The 20,000-nt window shown below is 45.8% G+C and overlaps 3 protein-coding genes across 14 annotated transcripts in view; all 3 read right to left on the bottom strand.

Moving 5' to 3' along the window:
* Nucleotides 1-4,588: 4,588 nt before the first annotated feature.
* On the bottom strand, nucleotides 4,589-17,711 carry LOC126570275 (uncharacterized). Of its 12 annotated transcripts, none has more exons than XM_050227902.1 (4): nucleotides 17,325-17,711; nucleotides 15,195-15,528; nucleotides 5,192-5,791; nucleotides 4,589-5,097 (listed from the first exon to the last, which is right to left on the bottom strand). In XM_050227902.1, exons 3-4 carry the CDS (start codon nucleotides 5,759-5,761, stop codon nucleotides 4,909-4,911), a joined length of 759 nt encoding a protein of 252 aa, XP_050083859.1. In that variant the 5' UTR covers nucleotides 5,762-5,791; nucleotides 15,195-15,528; nucleotides 17,325-17,711; the 3' UTR covers nucleotides 4,589-4,908. The 12 variants fall into 12 exon arrangements, with proteins under 12 accessions (XP_050083859.1, XP_050083857.1, XP_050083856.1 ...); XM_050227900.1 differs by lacking the exon at nucleotides 17,325-17,711 and adding an exon at nucleotides 16,393-16,549; XM_050227899.1 differs by lacking the exon at nucleotides 17,325-17,711 and adding an exon at nucleotides 16,393-16,549 and having other exon boundaries at nucleotides 15,195-15,523.
* On the bottom strand, nucleotides 12,513-13,455 carry LOC126570277 (holotricin-3-like). The gene has a single exon (XM_050227910.1). The coding sequence runs from the start codon at nucleotides 13,453-13,455 to the stop codon at nucleotides 13,114-13,116; it is 342 nt and encodes a 113-aa protein (XP_050083867.1). The 3' UTR covers nucleotides 12,513-13,113.
* A 1,723-nt stretch (nucleotides 17,712-19,434) lies between the features above and the next one.
* LOC126570141 (ammonium transporter Rh type A) overlaps nucleotides 19,435-20,000 on the bottom strand; it is a 3,117-nt gene continuing 2,551 nt past the window's right edge. Inside the window, exon 5 of the mRNA XM_050227678.1 lies at nucleotides 19,435-19,674. Within this exon, the coding sequence (XP_050083635.1) occupies nucleotides 19,550-19,674 (125 nt within the window). The 3' untranslated portion in view covers nucleotides 19,435-19,549. The remainder of the gene's footprint in view (nucleotides 19,675-20,000) is intronic.

The following is a 20,000-nucleotide window of genomic DNA, read 5'->3' as shown; positions in this document are numbered from 1 at the left end:
TTCCAGCAAATGTCCCCAGCAAACGGCACCGTTGCTCGGTTCCTGCGCGATGTCATACCCATGCCATCCATTCACGGGATCTAGGTAGAGCCGCACCGACGATTACAAGTCATCGTCCTCGTGCTCGTCCTCGCCGTCGTTGTCGTCAACTGGTATCACTACTGGCTGCCGCTGTCCTGCGCCTCAATACCGTCCCTTTCTCCATGAACCGGAGCACTGGAATGGCCAAGCGCGAACGATGAACGATGTCTAGCTGATAAGTTTCGAGGATCTATGTGTCGCAGTACGAATACTGTCGCAGAACGTCGATAGCGATAGCAAAAGCGATGTACTGCTAGCGCTCTCCAGGGCTCTGCCTAGGTCCTGTCGATGGCATTGGTCGTCGTAGTGCGATTGTAGCAGCAATAGAAGTAGCAGACGCAGCACCAGTAGTAGTTGTAGTAGTCTTCCTTTCCCGGCCAGTTGTTGATGTTGTCGCGCTGTTCGTAAAATTGTTTATGATGTTCCGCTGCTAGTCGGCGATGCTCTCTCTCTCTCTCTCTCTCTCTCTCTCTCTCTCTCTCTCTCTCTCTCGCACTCTGTCTCACCGACACCCACACATACACTCTTACTTTGTCCTCAGACGGGGAGCAACGGTGCCCCCACCAAGTGATCCTGGCAGGGAGGAGGTGGAGGGCCTAGCAGTGAAAATCAATTGGAAAAGCCGAAAAACTTTCGTGACCGATTTTTCCCGGACAAACACCGAGTGATGGTTTCGGGGTTGTCGGTCGCCCTTCGACGGTCACCGTCGGTCCTGGTCACGGTTCACTGAGCACTATCCACGTGCGTGCTGCTGTCATGCTGATGCCGGCCACATGATTTGAGGTCATCTCTAGAGTCACTAACTGTCCGCAATCACTACTGGGTCCCCGTGACCCACTGTAGCACACTGGAGGCTATGTGCAGAGGTCCGAACGACAAACGAGAACGTCGAGAACCGGTGAACCGGCTGGACCTACGGAACCCACACTGTACTGCACTCGCCAACGCGATCCTTCCGACTGACTGACTGACTCGTCCTCGTCGGAATCGGATCCGGTACGGTTCGCTTCCTTGCGAAATGCCGTTAAGGGGGGAGGGCATTACCTTACCCTATATACGCCAGCCGAACCGTGTGGCTGTGTGCGTGCTTTCTCCCTAGCCCACGGACTCTGGCAAGGACCCCGCAACGGTTGTTTATAGGGCGGAAGGAGACAGGGGAGAAGGTTGCTCCCCCCACGTTTGCGTTGCGTTGCTTCTCCCTTGGGCATGTCCCGGGGGGCACTAGACGGCCGGAGTTTCCTCGCTACGTCATCTACCCTTGTCTGTCGAACGTGCGCGCCGTTTGCTGCTTCGTCCGGCCCGGCCATCTATGCGCTATGCGCTACTGCTGCTATTGAGGTTAGATATAAACAAAAACCTAGTGATGGAAGAGTCGGCAGGGTTTTCAATGTTGTTAAGGAGTAGTGGCCTATGGGATCCCTTCACTGAACGATTGTTTGCCTGGTTGGTTGCCCAGTACAGTTACCTTTCTTGGTGTTGGGCCAGTTGGGAAAAGGTATCATTCGACGGGGGAATAAAATCACCGATGGCTCATCGAGGAAATGAATTGTCCAAAATCTTGGGGCTCCACGCTCGAAGGTGGATTTAACTGGGTGGTTCGTTCACGTGTTGATGGACCGACGGAACAGTACACAACCAGTCCGCGGAATAGTGCGGAAAATAGTCCGGACGGAAAAGCTCACCGGCCGACGCACGTAGACGCCCATAACCCGATTGACGCGCGGGTTTAGCAATTCGTGCCAGAAGCTTACGTTGCGTTCATTCACTACCACCAAGCTATGGAGAGTCCTGAATCTGAATGGGAACACTTGGCCACACACGCCCATGCTAGTGGCCATGCCAGTGCATCCGTACGGTACACTGTGGACGTGTTGGTAATAATTTAGCTGTTCCTTAGCTAACTGGGCTGCGGACTGATTAGAGCTTTCCTGAGTTGCTCGGCGTGGACAAGTTGAGTTCGTGTGCCTGTAAAAGACAACTCGGAGCGGAGCGGAAACACTCACACGCCTGGACCGCATATGTTCACGACGTTGGTGTGTTCCGCTTCCTTCTGGCATCTGTTTCCGGGGGAGTAGTGCCTGCTGCTGGCCGGAGTCTCGTATGTCTGCTACCGGGCTACCGTCCCCCCGGGTTGGCAGCATATGGCAGTGCTCCGGAATTCCGGATGTCTGCATAGTTTCTCTTCCTATTGCTCCAAAGGACCAAAGTTGGCAGCCGTCTGCCGGCTCTCGTTGGAAATGTCTTTGGAATTTCCGGCTCCAGACCCCTCCGACGGGTGGGGGGAATCCCTGGGTGGTGATGGAGCACTTCCCGGTCGATTCGAAGTGTTACTACGAAGTGCTAAACTTCGTAACTGGTTCGCATGAATTGCACGGATGGGAAAAGTGAAAATTGTCGATCCGAAATCCGCAAAGTTTGTCCGTGCCGACATGCCATTCGGTCGGGCCACGGAGTCCTCTGAGGTCCTCTAGAGGAAGGGGGCACGGATGTTATGTGTTTTAGGCGGCCTACATTTGTGCCATTTGCACCAGCGCAGCGGAATACGAATGTAAACCGTTTACCGAAATTGCACTACCAACACTGACGCGGTTGCTCAGGTGTTCCGAAAAAAAGAGTGTATCTGTCGAATAGAAGCAGCTAGAACAGGACTTATTCCAGAAGGCAGGACGTTTTCGTTATAAAGAAATGTTTTGTGATTTTTATGAAAAGGTTTGCCATAAACTTTACAAAAAACAACAAGTTAAATGAATCTATACCTACAATTATTGTCATGAAATCCATTTCTTAGTCGAAAATCGACAAAGAACATCTAAAATATAAAGCAACTAAGTTGAACAGGTGCACTAGTGAGCCACTGGTGTGAGGCCTTTCACTTCGCCAGCGCAGGAGCAGGGATATCTCGTTCCAGTCTTTCGCATCGTCAGTTCATTCGCTTCAGTTTGCTTCCGTACTCCCGCTGCCACCGTCCCAGCAGATGCAGCGCACAAAATGCAAATGTACAATGTACACAACCGTCGCCTCACACAAAGTATGCCCCACCAACACCGGGAATGTTTGTTTTCCGGTGCTTGAATAGGTTAACGAACGCTAAACTACGGGAAGGGTATGGGTTTCGGGTCTGTTGCTCTCCTCTCCATGCTGTACACCAGTTCACCAGCACCGCCGCTCTACTTCCGCTGAGTGGCGTGGGGTCGGGAGTCCATGGTCCTTCGTTAGTAATTAACTTAAATCGGTCCCGAGTGCCGCGCCCCGGAATGGTGGTAGTTAATAAAATGTTGTAAACTTTCTGGCCGCAGCGGGCCACTTTGTTGTCGTAAGTTGCAGTTCTAAGTTATTCGGCAGTTGCGGCAGTCTTCGTCCTCCCTTCGTAACATGCTCGACGATGGTACGATACCACCGGAATGTAGAACTTCATTCCTTGTTTCCTTTTTGGCGACGCGATGGCGCGAAACTATGGCAAAGCGGTGGAATGTTGGCCCCCTCCCTCAAACGGCAATTGGAGCACTTGGTCGTGATTTGTTTATGCATTCCCGGCGATCTTCACCTCCAGCGGGCTGGCTGGATTCAAGGGTTCTGTTCGCTGGGCGGCTAGTGGCCCGAGGGCTCATCGCTGTGCTTACACCCCCTCCCCCCCGGGCGAGGGTCGATGTCACTTCTGCATGACAGCGTGCATAAATTCATATATGCGAAGCAATAACCGGCCACCGGAAGGTGCAATCGATATTGATTGTGGCTTAAGTGATGGGGAGCAGCGCAGGTTGCGGAGGGGGTGGCTGAGGGCACATAAAAAATCGTGACATTCCTCTAGTGACAAAGAGGTGAGTAGAAGCAGAAGAAGCAGAAGAAGAAGTAGGTGGATGTTATTGATGCCGTCATGGGACCCCGCGGCTAGCGGAACCAGGGACCGAAGCAAGTTCAATGGCGTGATTATGCTCACCAGTGCGCGGAGGTTTGTTCGATGTGCATAAAACTAAAGGCAAACTGTTACCGACCGTATGCGAAATCCCATTTTACTCCGGGGCCCTTCGATCGCGAGACAAATTGATTCTCTCCCTTTTGATTCCATTATTTCCGTTGGTGGAAAAGAAAGAAGTTATTTTTCTCCATTTTCCTCCATGGTGCATATGCTACTTTGATGCATTTCCCGCAAGGATCAAACAATGGCTCCCCGTCCCTATTCCATCCTAGTGTCCATCTTTTCAAGGTATACGCGAGACCAAATTGATTGAAGACTGTTCCGTTCCGTGAGTTTTGTCCTTGTGGCCTCCAACGAACCGAGCACAAATCTCACCATTACCGGAAGCAATAAATCGAATATGTTTCCTCGTGTCTTTCGAAGGGAGGTTGCCAGAAGCAGCAAAGGACCAATATGGGGCCCAATAAGCCAATTATCCAGAGGGAACAGCACAAATGGCGCCTCTTCAGCGTTTGAGCCAAGGTGCTGAGCGTAGTTTTTCTGTAATATTCTTTCGCTTTCTAAAAAAGGTAAAAAGAAAATGCAGTGGTATTGATTTAGAAACCTGTTGGCGCTATATTCTATACATTGGCTTCATTCGTTGCTGTACGGAACGTGCGGGTGACACTTCAGAAGCTCCACGTTCAGACAGCGACGATTATTTGGTGACGAGGACTTGTTGGTCATGACATGGCCCTTATATTTACTGAACCGAAAACTAGTGCTATCCCCCACCTCTCAACACTATCTTCATGTTTTCTTGCTTGGTATACTCTCATCGAATGGCTAATATCACGATGCTTGCTTGCTTTGCTAATACACCCTCTCAAACTGGACTACTGGTGGTGAGCGTGCCGCTGACGTGTCGAGAGTTACGTGACCGGTGTTCCCTCCTCGATCGGAGCGTCGGTGTCGATTTTGTAGGGCCACTCACGGTGTATCACGGGCCCAATGTCTCCATTCAGGATCGTTATCAGTTCATCCAAAAACCGCACATCGTCCATTTCATCCGACAGCTTCTTCGTATCGGCAATTAGGCGGTTTGTGGTGGCTTCCAGCGACTATTCAAAGGAAAACGTTATAAAAAGGGAGTAAAACGACTCGTTTACTAGCAAGACCTGCGCCTTCGGAATCGTCCCAGAATGTCCTACTCACCAGAATGTCATTATGCAGCTGCACCGATTTGTACATGAGCGAATGGATATTCGTATCGAGTTTGTCGATTTCCTCGATCTTATCGGAGATATCCTCGATCATGCTGGACGTTGTAGAGCTGCAGCTGGTTTGGCCCGATGAGCTTGTTGAATCGAAGGCACTCGGCGCTTTGCGACGGAAGCTTTGCAACTGGAAGCTGTTGAGAATACTGGACTCGAGCAACCCGAAGGTTCGGTAGCGATTGTTACGTTGACCGACATTGTTCCGCCAGCGATCGCTAGCATCTTTGGTGTCGCAGCCATCGCAATCGTCACAGCTCTCGGTGGGATTAGCGTGCTGATGTGTAGCATGATCGTTTTGTGCTCTTAAGGAGTGTGCATGGTGCTCTTGATCGGCGTGCTGTAACCTTTCGGTTGAGCTTGAGGATGATTTGGGCAGATGGAAAGGTGAGGTTCTCAGCAGACCACAGCAGCAGTTGACATTCAAATTCGTCGGATTAATGTCCGTTTGTTCCAGCTCCTCGTACAGGGTGAGGGCATTTTCTTCATCGATGGATAAGGTGAACTCCATTCTACGATAGGATTTCTGATTACAGATGAACTGTAAAATAAAAGGAAAATTAAAATGATGAACAAAACTTGTACTCGTCAACAAATTTCAATAACGTCGGTATGATTTCAGGAAAAATGTAATGTAAAAGGTGATATTATAAAACGAGGAATGTCTACAGGGCAGTATATGGCCATTATTAGGATAATAACGTATGATTGTATGCGTCATCGATATTTGTTTCCGATAGCATTATTGTTAATGTTGGATAGCATTCAGGTGATTTTGTTTTATAGATTTTCCTTTTTATTGTAATCGATTTTCCATTAGATCATGAGTTTAGTTCTTGTTTCTCTTTCCCTTGCCGTTATCCTTTTCCTGGCCCTTTCCCTTGGCTTCCGCAGCATTCTGTTTACCCTTTCCACCGCGTGGTCCAGCATCTTCAGTCTTCTCGGGCTTTCCACCCTTTCCACCCTTTGCTTTGCCGTTTCCTTGCTGAGACTCCTGGCTATCTCCGTCAGCATCCTCGGCCGATTCCTCTGCGTTACCCTTGCCTTGGCTCTTGCCTTGGCTCTTGCCTTGGCCTTTACCATTGCCCTTCTCCTCAGCCCTTCCACCCTTGCCGTCAGGACGAGCCGTTACCACTGCGACGGCGCACAGAGCTACCAACAGGAGAAGTAGTGTTGCCTTCATTGTCACTGGTTGAGTTGAGCAGATCTTCTGTTGTAGTAAATCTGATGCAGCTATGGGCTTGAATGTAATCCAGTAGAGAACCGTTTGCCATTTTATAGCTCAGAGCTCGAGATACTTTAACATGTAATCAGTATATGACAACTAATTCGGGCCGTTTAACTCTCTCGCCACGATTAGAGGACACCCAATTTACTGTAGCATGCATTTAATTTAGGTAATGCTGATGATTGTAATCAGATGTGGTTTGATTGAGATCATTACACACATACGTTGTGGCGCAAAGGGCAAGGAACACGGAAAGAACAAGAACTGAGAATATCCGCCATGACATATTAACCAAAAATCTTATTTGATTATTAAAATCTAATCAAAAGGAATATCGTTCATTAGAAAGAAATGATATATTATTTATTTTTCATAAGTATCAATTTGGTTCAGAGTCAATTTGGACAGTGTCAGATGTTGCGTAGCTAGTACGCTAGTTAATGATTTTTGAAGCGATTTTCTTGACAACTGCAGCAGAAGCAGTGAAGTGGAACTTGAAAAGGAACTTTAGGAAATATGTCTGTACGACATAATCCAACATACGGTTTAGTAAAGTTTACTGCTGTATCTTGTGGAGTATCATTTATGAACCAAAGAATTAAGCATAGAATCGGAGTAACGTGAATTTCACTAGACGGATTAGGTAAATTTTGTTAAGTGGTATTAACAAAATCATTCATGATTTTCACGATTGAAGGTTAGGACAATAAGTACAAAATATTGTTTTAAAATAAAAATAGATGTTCTTAGTGAGATACGGATTATTCTCTGGTGGATTCTTCACGAAAAGTGCTTAAGAAGTGTTGTATTGTTTGATGAAATGCCGCCTTGTGTCTGAATGGAATGGCAATTCTATGTTAAATCCTTATAAGGATAATATAACATAAGATTGTATGCGTCATCGATTTTTTGTCTCCGATAGCATTATTGTTAATGTTGGATAGCATTCAGGTGATTTTGTTTTATAGATTTTCCTTTTTATTGTAATCGATTTTCCATTAGATCATGAGTTTAGTTCTTGTTTCTCTTTCCCTTGCCGTTATCCTTTTCCTGGCCCTTTCCCTTGGCTTCCGCAGCATTCTGTTTACCCTTTCCACCGCGTGGTCCAGCATCTTCAGTCTTCTCGGGCTTTCCACCCTTTCCACCCTTTGCTTTGCCGTTTCCTTGCTGAGACTCCTGGCTATCTCCGTCAGCATCCTCGGCCGATTCCTCTGCGTTACCCTTGCCTTGGCTCTTGCCTTGGCCTTTACCATGGCCCTTCTCCTCAGCCCTTCCACCCTTGCCGTCAGGACGAGCCGTTACCACTGCGACGGCGCACAGAGCTACCAACAGGAGAAGTAGTGTTGCCTTCATTGTCACTGGTTGAGTTGAGCAGATCTTCTGTTGTAGTAAATCTGATGCAGCTATGGGCTTGAATGTAATCCAGTAGAGAACCGTTTGCCATTTTATAGCTCAGAGCTCGAGATACTTTAACATGTAATCAGTATATGACAACTAATTCGGGCCGTTTAACTCTCTCGCCACGATTAGAGGACACCCAATTTACTGTAGCATGCATTTAATTTAGGTAATGCTGATGATTGTAATCAGATGTGGTTTGATTGAGATCATTACACACATACGTTGTGGCGCAAAGGGCAAGGAACACGGAAAGAACAAGAACTGAGAATATCCGCCATGACATATTAACCAAAAATCTTATTTGATTATTAAAATCTAATCAAAAGGAATATCGTTCATTAGAAAGAAATGATATATTATTTATTTTTCATAAGTATCAATTTGGTTCAGAGTCAATTTGGACAGTGTCAGATGTTGCGTAGCTAGTACGCTATGATTGTTAATGATTTTTGAAGCGATTTTCTTGACAACTGCAGCAGAAGCAGTGAAGTGGAACTTGAAAAGGAACTTTAGGAAATATGTCTGTACGACATAATCCAACATACGGTTTAGTAAAGTTTACTGCTGTATCTTGTGGAGTATCATTTATGAACCAAAGAATTAAGCATAAAATCGGAGTAACGTGAATTTCACTAGACGGATTAGGTAAATTTTGTTAAGTGGTATTAACAAAATCATTCATGATTTTCACGATTGAAGGTTAGGACAATAAGTACAAAATATTGTTTTAAAATAAAAATAGATGTTCTTAGTGAGATACGGATTATTCTCTGGTGGATTCTTCACGAAAAGTGCTTAAGAAGTGTTGTAATGTTTGATGAAATGCCGCCTTGTGTCTGAATGGAATGGCAATTCTATGTTAAATTCTTGTAAGGATAATATAACATAAGATTGTATGCGTCATCGATTTTTTGTCTCCGATAGCATTATTGTTAATGTTGGATAGCATTCAGGTGATTTTGTTTTATAGATTTTCCTTTTTATTGTAATCGATTTTCCATTAGATCATGAGTTTAGTTCTTGTTTCTCTTTCCCTTGCCGTTATCCTTTTCCTGGCCCTTTCCCTTGGCTTCCGCAGCATTCTGTTTACCCTTTCCACCGCGTGGTCCAGCATCTTCAGTCTTCTCGGGCTTTCCACCCTTTCCACCCTTTGCTTTGCCGTTTCCTTGCTGAGACTCCTGGCTATCTCCGTCAGCATCCTCGGCCGATTCCTCTGCGTTACCCTTGCCTTGGCTCTTGCCTTGGCCTTTACCATGGCCCTTCTCCTCAGCCCTTCCACCCTTGCCGTCAGGACGAGCCGTTACCACTGCGACGGCGCACAGAGCTACAAACAGGAGAAGTAGTGTTGCCTTCATTGTCACTGGTTGAGTTGAGCAGATCTTCTGTTGTAGTAAATCTGATGCAGCTATGGGCTTGAATGTAATCCAGTAGAGAACCGTTTGCCATTTTATAGCTCAGAGCTCGAGATACTTTAACATGTAATCAGTATATGACAACTAATTCGGGCCGTTTAACTCTCTTGCCACGATTAGAGGACACCCAATTTACTGTAGCATGCATTTAATTTAGGTAATGCTGATGATTGTAATCAGATGTGGTTTGATTGAGATCATTACACACATACGTTGTGGCGCAAAGGGCAAGGAACACGGAAAGAACAAGAACTGAGAATATCCGCCATGACATATTAACCAAAAATCTTATTTGATTATTAAAATCTAATCAAAAGGAATATCGTTCATTAGAAAGAAATGATATATTATTTATTTTTCATAAGTATCAATTTGGTTCAGAGTCAATTTGGACAGTGTCAGATGTTGCGTAGCTAGTACGCTATGATTGTTAATGATTTTTGAAGCGATTTTCTTGACAACTGCAGCAGAAGCAGTGAAGTGGAACTTGAAAAGGAACTTTAGGAAATATGTCTGTACGACATAATCCAACATACGGTTTAGTAAAGTTTACTGCTGTATCTTGTGGAGTATCATTTATGAACCAAAGAATTAAGCATAAAATCGGAGTAACGTGAATTTCACTAGACGGATTAGGTAAATTTTGTTAAGTGGTATTAACAAAATCATTCATGATTTTCACGATTGAAGGTTAGGACAATAAGTACAAAATATTGTTTTAAAATAAAAATAGATGTTCTTAGTGAGATACGGATTATTCTCTGGTGGATTCTTCACGAAAAGTGCTTAAGAAGTGTTGTAATGTTTGATGAAATGCCGCCTTGTGTCTGAATGGAATGGCAATTCTATGTTAAATCCTTATAAGGATAATATAACATAAGATTGTATGCGTCATCGATTTTTTGTCTCCGATAGCATTATTGTTAATGTTGGATAGCATTCAGGTGATTTTGTTTTATAGATTTTCCTTTTTATTGTAATCGATTTTCCATTAGATCATGAGTTTAGTTCTTGTTTCTCTTTCCCTTGCCGTTATCCTTTTCCTGGCCCTTTCCCTTGGCTTCCGCAGCATTCTGTTTACCCTTTCCACCGCGTGGTCCAGCATCTTCAGTCTTCTCGGGCTTTCCACCCTTTCCACCCTTTGCTTTGCCGTTTCCTTGCTGAGACTCCTGGCTATCTCCGTCAGCATCCTCGGCCGATTCCTCTGCGTTACCCTTGCCTTGGCTCTTGCCTTGGCCTTTACCATGGCCCTTCTCCTCAGCCCTTCCACCCTTGCCGTCAGGACGAGCCGTTACCACTGCGACGGCGCACAGAGCTACCAACAGGAGAAGTAGTGTTGCCTTCATTGTCACTGGTTGAGTTGAGCAGATCTTCTGTTGTAGTAAATCTGATGCAGCTATGGGCTTGAATGTAATCCAGTAGAGAACCGTTTGCCATTTTATAGCTCAGAGCTCGAGATACTTTAACATGTAATCAGTATATGACAACTAATTCGGGCCGTTTAACTCTCTTGCCACGATTAGAGGACACCCAATTTACTGTAGCATGCATTTAATTTAGGTAATGCTGATGATTGTAATCAGATGTGGTTTGATTGAGATCATAACACACATACGTTGTGGCGCAAAGGGCAAGGAACACGGAAAGAACAAGAACTGAGAATATCCGCCATGACATATTAACCAAAAATCTTATTTGATTATTAAAATCTAATCAAAAGGAATATCGTTCATTAGAAAGAAATGATATATTATTTATTTTTCATAAGTATCAATTTGGTTCAGAGTCAATTTGGACAGTGTCAGATGTTGCGTAGCTAGTACGCTATGATTGTTAATGATTTTTGAAGCGATTTTCTTGACAACTGCAGCAGAAGCAGTGAAGTGGAACTTGAAAAGGAACTTTAGGAAATATGTCTGTACGACATAATCCAACATACGGTTTAGTAAAGTTTACTGCTGTATCTTGTGGAGTATCATTTATGAACCAAAGAATTAAGCATAGAATCGGAGTAACGTGAATTTCACTCGACGGATTAGGTAAATTTTGTTAAGTGGTATTAACAAAATCATTCATGATTTTCACGATTGAAGGTTAGGACAATAAGTACAAAATATTGTTTTAAAATAAAAATAGATGTTCTTAGTGAGATACGGATTATTCTCTGGTGGATTCTTCACGAAAAGTGCTTAAGAAGTGTTGTAATGTTTGATGAAATGCCGCCTTGTGTCTGAATGGAATGGCAATTCTATGTTAAATCCTTATAAGGATAATATAACATAAGATTGTATGCGTCATCGATTTTTTGTCTCCGATAGCATTATTGTTAATGTTGGATAGCATTCAGGTGATTTTGTTTTATAGATTTTCCTTTTTATTGTAATCGATTTTCCATTAGATCATGAGTTTAGTTCTTGTTTCTCTTTCCCTTGCCGTTATCCTTTTCCTGGCCCTTTCCCTTGGCTTCCGCAGCATTCTGTTTACCCTTTCCACCGCGTGGTCCAGCATCTTCAGTCTTCTCGGGCTTTCCACCCTTTCCACCCTTTGCTTTGCCGTTTCCTTGCTGAGACTCCTGGCTATCTCCGTCAGCATCCTCGGCCGATTCCTCTGCGTTACCCTTGCCTTGGCTCTTGCCTTGGCTCTTGCCTTGGCCTTTACCATGGCCCTTCTCCTCAGCCCTTCCACCCTTGCCGTCAGGACGAGCCGTTACCACTGCGACGGCGCACAGAGCTACCAACAGGAGAAGTAGTGTTGCCTTCATTGTCACTGGTTGAGTTAAGCAGATCTTCTCTTGTAGTAAATCTGATGCAGCTATGGGCTTGAATGTGATCCAGTAGAGAACCGTTTGCCATTTTATAGCTCAGAGCTCGAGATACTTTAACATGTAATCAGTATATGACAACTAATTCGGGCCGTTTAACTTTCTTGCCACGATTAGAGGACACCCAATTTACTGTAGCATGCATTTAATTTAGGTAATGCTGATGATTGTAATCAGATGTGGCTTGATTGAGATCATTACACACATACGTTGTGGCGCAAAGGGCAAGGAACACGGAAAGAACAAGAACTGAGAATATCCGCCATGACATATTAACCAAAAATCTTATTTGATTATTAAAATCTAATCAAAAGGAATATCGTTCATTAGAAAGAAATGATATATTATTTATTTTTCATAAGTATCAATTTGGTTCAGAGTCAATTTGGACAGTGTCAGATGTTGCGTAGCTAGTACGCTATGATTGTTAATGATTTTTGAAGCGATTTTCTTGACAACTGCAGCAGAAGCAGTGAAGTGGAACTTGAAAAGGAACTTTAGGAAATATGTCTGTACGACATAATCCAACATACGGTTTAGTAAAGTTTACTGCTGTATCTTGTGGAGTATCATTTATGAACCAAAGAATTAAGCATAAAATCGGAGTAACGTGAATTTCACTAGACGGATTAGGTAAATTTTGTTAAGTGGTATTAACAAAATCATTCATGATTTTCACGATTGAAGGTTAGGACAATAAGTACAAAATATTGTTTTAAAATAAAAATAGATGTTCTTAGTGAGATACGGATTATTCTCTGGTGGATTCTTCACGAAAAGTGCTTAAGAAGTGTTGTAATGTTTGATGAAATGCCGCCTTGTGTCTGAATGGAATGGCAATTCTATGTTAAATCCTTATAAGGATAATATAACATAAGATTGTATGCGTCATCGATTTTTTGTCTCCGATAGCATTATTGTTAATGTTGGATAGCATTCAGGTGATTTTGTTTTATAGATTTTCCTTTTTATTGTAATCGATTTTCCATTAGATCATGAGTTTAGTTCTTGTTTCTCTTTCCCTTGCCGTTATCCTTTTCCTGGCCCTTTCCCTTGGCTTCCGCAGCATTCTGTTTACCCTTTCCACCGCGTGGTCCAGCATCTTCAGTCTTCTCGGGCTTTCCACCCTTTCCACCCTTTGCTTTGCCGTTTCCTTGCTGAGACTCCTGGCTATCTCCGTCAGCATCCTCGGCCGATTCCTCTGCGTTACCCTTGCCTTGGCTCTTGCCTTGGCCTTTACCATGGCCCTTCTCCTCAGCCCTTCCACCCTTGCCGTCAGGACGAGCCGTTACCACTGCGACGGCGCACAGAGCTACCAACAGGAGAAGTAGTGTTGCCTTCATTGTCACTGGTTGAGTTAAGCAGATCTTCTGTTGTAGTAAATCTGATGCAGCTATGGGCTTGAATGTAATCCAGTAGAGAACCGTTTGCCATTTTATAGCTCAGAGCTCGAGATACTTTAACATGTAATCAGTATATGACAACTAATTCGAGCCGTTTAACTCTCTTGCCACGATTAGAGGACACCCAATTTACTGTAGCATGCATTGAATTTAGGTAATGCTGATGATTGTAAGCACATGTGGCTTGATTGAGATCATTAGACCCGTAATTTGGTGCTGATCTACATCATCAGCTTAAAACTTAACATCTACGCATTGGAACGAGTATATAAATAGCTACTCCATCAACCCATTCTACAGCTCATTCTGCTAATCAACGAAAGAACGGAAACAAGATGAAGGCAACCCTTTTCTTCTTGATCGTTGTGGTGTGTGTCGTGGCGATCACGGCTCAAGGTAGCGCTCCGGGATTTCTACCACCTATACTACAGACGGATGTTAATGTCAAGAGTGGCGGCCAGGGACCAAAGGTCGCTGGAGTAAGCGTCAGTGGTGAAGATAGCTCAAGTAGTGAGAATGGTCAGGAAAATGGAAAAGGTAAGGGTCCACCGAAGGCCCCAGTAGGAGTAGGTCAAGGAAAGGGCAAGGGAGTAGAGAAGGGCAATGCTGCTGCACGAGCTGAAGCTGGTAAAGCTCATGCTAAGAACGGCGCAAAGGGCAAGGAAAATGGACAGAACAAGAACTGATTTATCACCCATGACATACTGACCAATAAACTTATTTGATTGTTAAAGCTTAATGAGAATATCTATTGGTTTTTGGGAAAATTACATAGTCGGAAGACATAATTGCTTAAGAACTGGTTGCGTTTATCGCACAAGAAGTAGCAACGTTGTTAGAATGTTCATGTAATTTGTGTCCGGTTACATTATCTGTAGCTTAGGTGAGAGACTTGGTCAACCTCGAACTGAACGAGTAGCGACGATTTAATTTGAAATGTTGGATTGTACGGTGTATTATCAGCTCTTGAAAAACCGTTACATAGATTAAGTGTCTTTTTCTTATCAAAATGTTGGTACAACTGGTTTTTGGTTTTGTCAGTGCTTCCTGTCTTCACGTGACGTTCTCCTGATAAGTCACATTTTGTGATTGGTGGTTTTGCTGACTGTACTGATTGATTTTTTGCTAATCGGTCAGCTAATACCGGACTGAGAATGTTTGCGACTATTATCAAATCTCGGTTGGTTTTTTTTACAGATAGCAATGCGATCGAGACATGCACGGAGCAGCTTGGCAGATGAATGAAGAGAATGACAGTTTAGATTTTGATTTGATAGAATCTTGAGATTCAAAAACATCTGGCAGCAACTCCATTGGCTGTGGCACTCGAATTGCTTGCCACGGAAGTCGGTTAGTGCCGGTCAAATCCATCCAACCGTAGTGCTGAATACTAATGAGCTTGGTTCGCGCCTGGTGTCATTGATCGCAATGATCGTGGGCACCAGCGTCGTGGGGGCCCATCTAGTTTACAGCGTTCATTGTTGAATTGTTTAGTTCCTCTCGAATGGCGATGACTCAACAGCGCAGTCTCAAGCTGAACGCAAACTCATACGACAACATCTAGAGACTGCTTATCGCTCGATCATAAGAGATACGATTCAGATATCGTTACGTTTGATATTGGATTTGATTCCAAAACATTACTAACTAGCTAGAGAGACAATTTGAGGTACGCTTACCAATAATGATTCGTTCGTTGTGATGCACCACCTTGAAGCGATGAATGCCAGACGGTGCAGCGAAATCTCTTTTAATAAACCGTCTGAGAAGTCGCTTTAATCGCGTTAGCGGTCACTACAGAAAGCAGCGCAAACAACGCACCTCGTTTCCACTAATCGCTAAACGCATCACTCGATACGACGGAACATTTTGCAACACTTCGCAAGCGTACAACGCGCACGTCACAAGAGGAATTGTATCCGACCACTGGAACGCCTTCGTTTGCCTTTTTTCGGTTTTTCGGTGGCTTTAGATTTCACCTCTTCTACCGCCAAAGGCCGCTAAAAGGCTGTGCTAAGAACAAAAGAAAATGTAACATTCCGCAGATGACGCACGTGAGTCCGGTCTACCAGCGGCCATCGGTGGCCTGTAGTGATCGTAGGCCGGAGGAGCGCTCAAGTATGTGAGGTATTACGTCGATTTCACCACGTTCACCGTGACCTCCACGGGCGCTCGAACCTCGAGCGCGGCTCGATTGGCCCGGGGTCTCGAGGAGAAGGTTGCGGCGGCACCGCGCACCGCGGTGCTTTCGACTTGCGCGACTCTACTTCCAGCCCAGTGCTGGTTCCGGTTCTTTGCCCGTGAACAGTGAGCCCCTGGTGAGCCACGGTGTGTACGGTGCTTTGCTTGCTTGGTTTTGGGGCCAGAAAAACCGAAATGCGGACCAGCGAACGGCCGAACAACGCACACCAGCAGCCCCCTTGTTCCGCTCTCTTGCCACAGAACGCACCTTTTTCCTTTACTAATCGCAAGGTTTAGGATTACACCGACGTATCCATTTCGATGCAGGATTAGACCAAGCCGCTGGTTTGGAATCGAGAGGCGAAAGCGAATTGCATCACTCGCCGAGCGCCGACCGCTGGTATCGTTCGTTTTTTTAGCGTTAGTGTCCGTTGGGGCAGTTGATAACAACTCACCTTCTCCCCCTTCTTCTTCGGACACTAAAACACTTGACCCAACACGAAGCTGGTAGTGCGCTGCGCTTCTCCAGCACTCCGATAGTGACAGTTCACTGGTGCTGGAGATGTAACCAGGTCCTTTCCACTTGTTAGTGCTTTTACCACGCAAATGCGAAAACAACAACACCCCGATGGTTTCACAAATCCCCTTCTCAAGGGCCACAGTCGCTTGCGCTAATGAACTGGAAAACAAACGTACGATGGACACCACACTGCGATGTAGTTTACATGTTTGGTGTTTGGTCACCATACACGCCTGGTGGCACCGATTGCGGTGCGTTTACTTCTTGGGAGCGTTGAGTCACTTGGGACGGAGGCGTTGGCTCACTACTGGCTGGCTACTGAGTGCGCGTGAGGTAAGCTGTGAGCGAGGCCGATCTCGCATCAAACAGCACCACGTACGGACGCCCTCAACCCGAGCTATCAGCGAAGCGCGTGAGACGATGATGCGGTTTCCTACCGCATTACTCGCACGCACACCCTCTCAGCACACCATCATTAAGCGTTATTTTTAACTAAACATCTGTCCGCCCCGCCCGATCGAGAACAGAACGGAACGGAACGGAACGGAACACAGACACTCGCAGACGCATAACCCATCATCTACTAACGGTTGTCGCCACTCTCGGCAGCTGCCAGCTCGTTACGCGGTGAACAAATTGAATAAACTCGTCGATCCGGTCTCCGCGGTGTCGAATACCGATGGAAAACGATGGTTGTGTTGGCCGCTACCACGGATCGGAATCGGGAAAATTCACGCAACCAGCACGCGGGTTCGATTGCCATCGATACCACCATCACTTTCTTCCATGGCATCTGTCTGGCGCGCGCGCGCGGACGCTCGCGTTCCACTTGATCGACGCTGAACGCCACGCGGTCCGCGCCAGACAGTAGCCAGCAGGAAGGGAAATGCGATCTCGTGATCTCGCCTCACCGGATAAGATCACTCACGCAGCACACCGAGGTGCGTTACACTCGATACCCGTGGAAATCGCAATAGTTTTGTGTTGCTTCACCTTTTTTTCTACTTTCTTTTTTAGTTTTCCTTCCCTTCAAGATTTTCCGTCGAACGACAGACGACAAACTTTTACTCTCTCGTAACCAGCACCACCATCAGGCACACTCACTCACCAGCGCACGTTCCAGAGATGGATAACTCGCGTCGGAAACACCTGTAGCACCCCCCCGGGAGTAGGGCCGATGGAAAATCGATATGTAGCGAGGAAAAACTCGTGCGAGATGAGCGACGGAATGCGTCCGTTGGGATCGAGTGCCGCGAACGGAATGAAATGGTGCCGCGTAGTGGCCAGTGGCCGGCGGTTTTCCTTTGGACTACTGTGGCAGCTCTCTTTCTCTAATTACTCGCGGGCATTCGGTGGCCGCACCTACCGGGGACGTGGTCTGTGGTTTCGTTCGCGTTGTTCGGTTTCTGTTTCTGTTCTTCTCTTTTTTTCAGAGGTTCTTATTCGCGAGACCAATGCGTGTAGTGGATCGGTTTGCGGTGTGCTAGGTAGCGCTTCATTTAATAATAAAAATACCTTTAGCATAACCTCTCTTGCTGCGACATGTAAATCAATGCGAGAACATGACGCTAGCACAACGCTGCACGTCGCTTGACCGCCGGCAACCGATGGTGGTGACAAATGGACGGAATGGTTCTTGGTGGGGCTTCTTGGTTCATTATACCGTTGTCCCGCCCCGGGGGAATAGCGCGTTTGCGGAAGTCTTCACGTTGGTGCTGTCAGTCCCGATGGTTCGTGGTGTTAGTGGTCAGTCGCCGGACAGGTACACACCACATTACGGCACCTGATTGGGAGCAATTAGTGGGTCTGTCACCCTGTCTTGGCATGGCACCATTGGCCACGATACCTTCGCTTGGCTGCAAACCTCAGCTCGAGTCGAGAACGTGAAGAAAGGATTGAAAGTTTATTCCCCTCCGCTTGCGGTCCTTGATTTGTCATTAGTGTGGAAATGCAGGATGCCCACCACGATAGAGAGAGAGAGAGAGAGCGTACACCAGACACGGCGAGGCCACGGCAGGGTGGAAATGTGCTGGCAGGGAAAGCCAAGAACCTCGACATAATAACCTCGCATTTCCTCGAACGCACGCACCACTAATCGGATAGTGGATTTTTATATTTTGGCATTCGCCAAAACGGGGCCACCATCGATGTGGTAGCCAGACCCACGGGCCCGGAGCACTGCAGTGACAGTGTCGAGCATTAATTGGATTGCCATCGCGAGAGAGGGAGCTGGGAGAGGGAGCCTCAACGCCAACCGCCAGGGGAAGGGCCCGTTTTGTGCTAGTTATAATTTAATGCGGCCACCGTGTGCATAATGCGGCCGATCGTCACGACGCCACGGATGTGGATGTGTTGTTCTACGCGCTGCTGCCAGCTCGTCGGGTCGTATAGACTTCTGACACCGAGGCCCCTTCTTCTCCTGGCACCTGGCTCCTCTCCGGCGTCCTCCCCTCCCCCTTGCAGTGCATGGTTTTCCATTTCCCCGCGGCCAGGTGATAGTTTTCACGCTCATTAAAGAAATGGAGAGTAAAGCCGTGGCGCTCAGGGGCATGATCGCGTGATAAAATGGGGAGCTTAGCGTGACTATCGCGACGCATGGGCACGCCGTGTGTCTACCAAGTTGGCGGTGGCATCCTAGCGAAGGGTGGCACGGCTAGGGCTTTATAATTGAAAAATGGAAAAAAGATGATCATTGAACAGGTGGCTCGCAGGTAGTGGTGCACCTGCATATAGTGCGGTGTCATGCGATGCATTTATGCGATTGCCATTGGTGCGTGCTGTCGAGCGAGATGCTACGCAGGGATTAGCATTCGGAGATAGGTCTGAGGATTCAATGAAATGAGGTAGCTTTTTTCTGATATTAATCGTTAAATTAATAGATAGTTAAGAGCTAGTTATCTATCGTAAGTAACGTTGGTTGGCTACTATGACTCTTTGAACTTTTTTGATTTTTTTTCGTATCACTTCTTCAGACCAAGGCAACTGCGATTGTCAGACCTCTATAATCCTCGATTTGTTTGAGCCACTGACTTCTGACTCTTTGTTGAATTTCCAAACATAATTCCATAATTCTGCAAATCCGTCTTAAATCTTCGTTGGTGTGTATTCTAAAAATCTCAAAAATTCAAAGCAATCCCAATTGGATTGTCTGTAAGTTTAGAATCCTATCTCTGGTCATCATTCGCGGTGTAGGCTAATAAATAATGGTACGAAATCCGCCATTTTTATATTTTTACTTTATTTGGATCAAGTTTTTTGAAAACTTTTATCGACAAACACTTTTTGAAAATACTGTCGTTGTTTTAAATGCGTTCGCCACAAGCAAAACATCAGCTACTGATTCGTAGTTTCATTGCTGGCTGTGGCCGGCTCTTCTGAGGGTGTTTCCCAGAAGGTGTCATCCTTGTGCAGCTCATGTTCTTCCAGCTGACGAACGGAGGGTGACTTGAGTATCAATCCTGTCGATGGATATGATAAAAAAGCAAACGATAAATAAAGACCGTGGCAAGCTCATCACATGGAATTGCTTAATACGAGGGATAACAAGTGGCAGTGATTTGTGGTGCAAACAAGAACTCGAAGTGCTGGGTGCGAAGTGCGGTCCGATGTGTGCGAAACAACGAATTTTGAATGTTCATGTTCGAATAACCACCTTTTGAGGGCACGCTTAAAAATAACGTCTGCTTGCAGCACAAGCGGTGCATCCTGTTTGATCGTTGCTTTGGTATAAGCATGAGTTTCGGTCGAAAATTGTTGCTTCCACCATAAATCATCTCGGCACTGA

The sequence above is a fragment of the Anopheles aquasalis genome, chromosome 2 (assembly GCF_943734665.1).
Source record: "Anopheles aquasalis chromosome 2, idAnoAquaMG_Q_19, whole genome shotgun sequence".
Lineage (NCBI taxonomy): Eukaryota > Metazoa > Arthropoda > Insecta > Diptera > Culicidae > Anopheles > Anopheles aquasalis.
This window is presented reverse-complemented; position numbering and strand designations above follow the sequence as displayed.

Bases quoted from the DNA above. Each gene is read 5' to 3' on its own strand.
- LOC126570277 (XM_050227910.1), bottom strand. From the start codon at position 13,455: ATGAAGGCAACACTACTTCTCCTGTTGGTAGCTCTGTGCGCCGTCGCA.
- LOC126570275 (XM_050227897.1), bottom strand. From the start codon at position 16,443: ATGGTGACCAAACACCAAACATGTAAACTACATCGCAGTGTGGTGTCC. The intron at 5,792-16,392 runs GTACGTTTGTTT...TTTATTTTACAG, and splicing joins ATCGCAGTGTGGTGTCCATC to TTCATCTGTAATCAGAAATC. The intron at 5,098-5,191 runs GTGAGTAGGACA...TCCTTTGAATAG, and splicing joins AGCTGCATAATGACATTCTG to TCGCTGGAAGCCACCACAAA.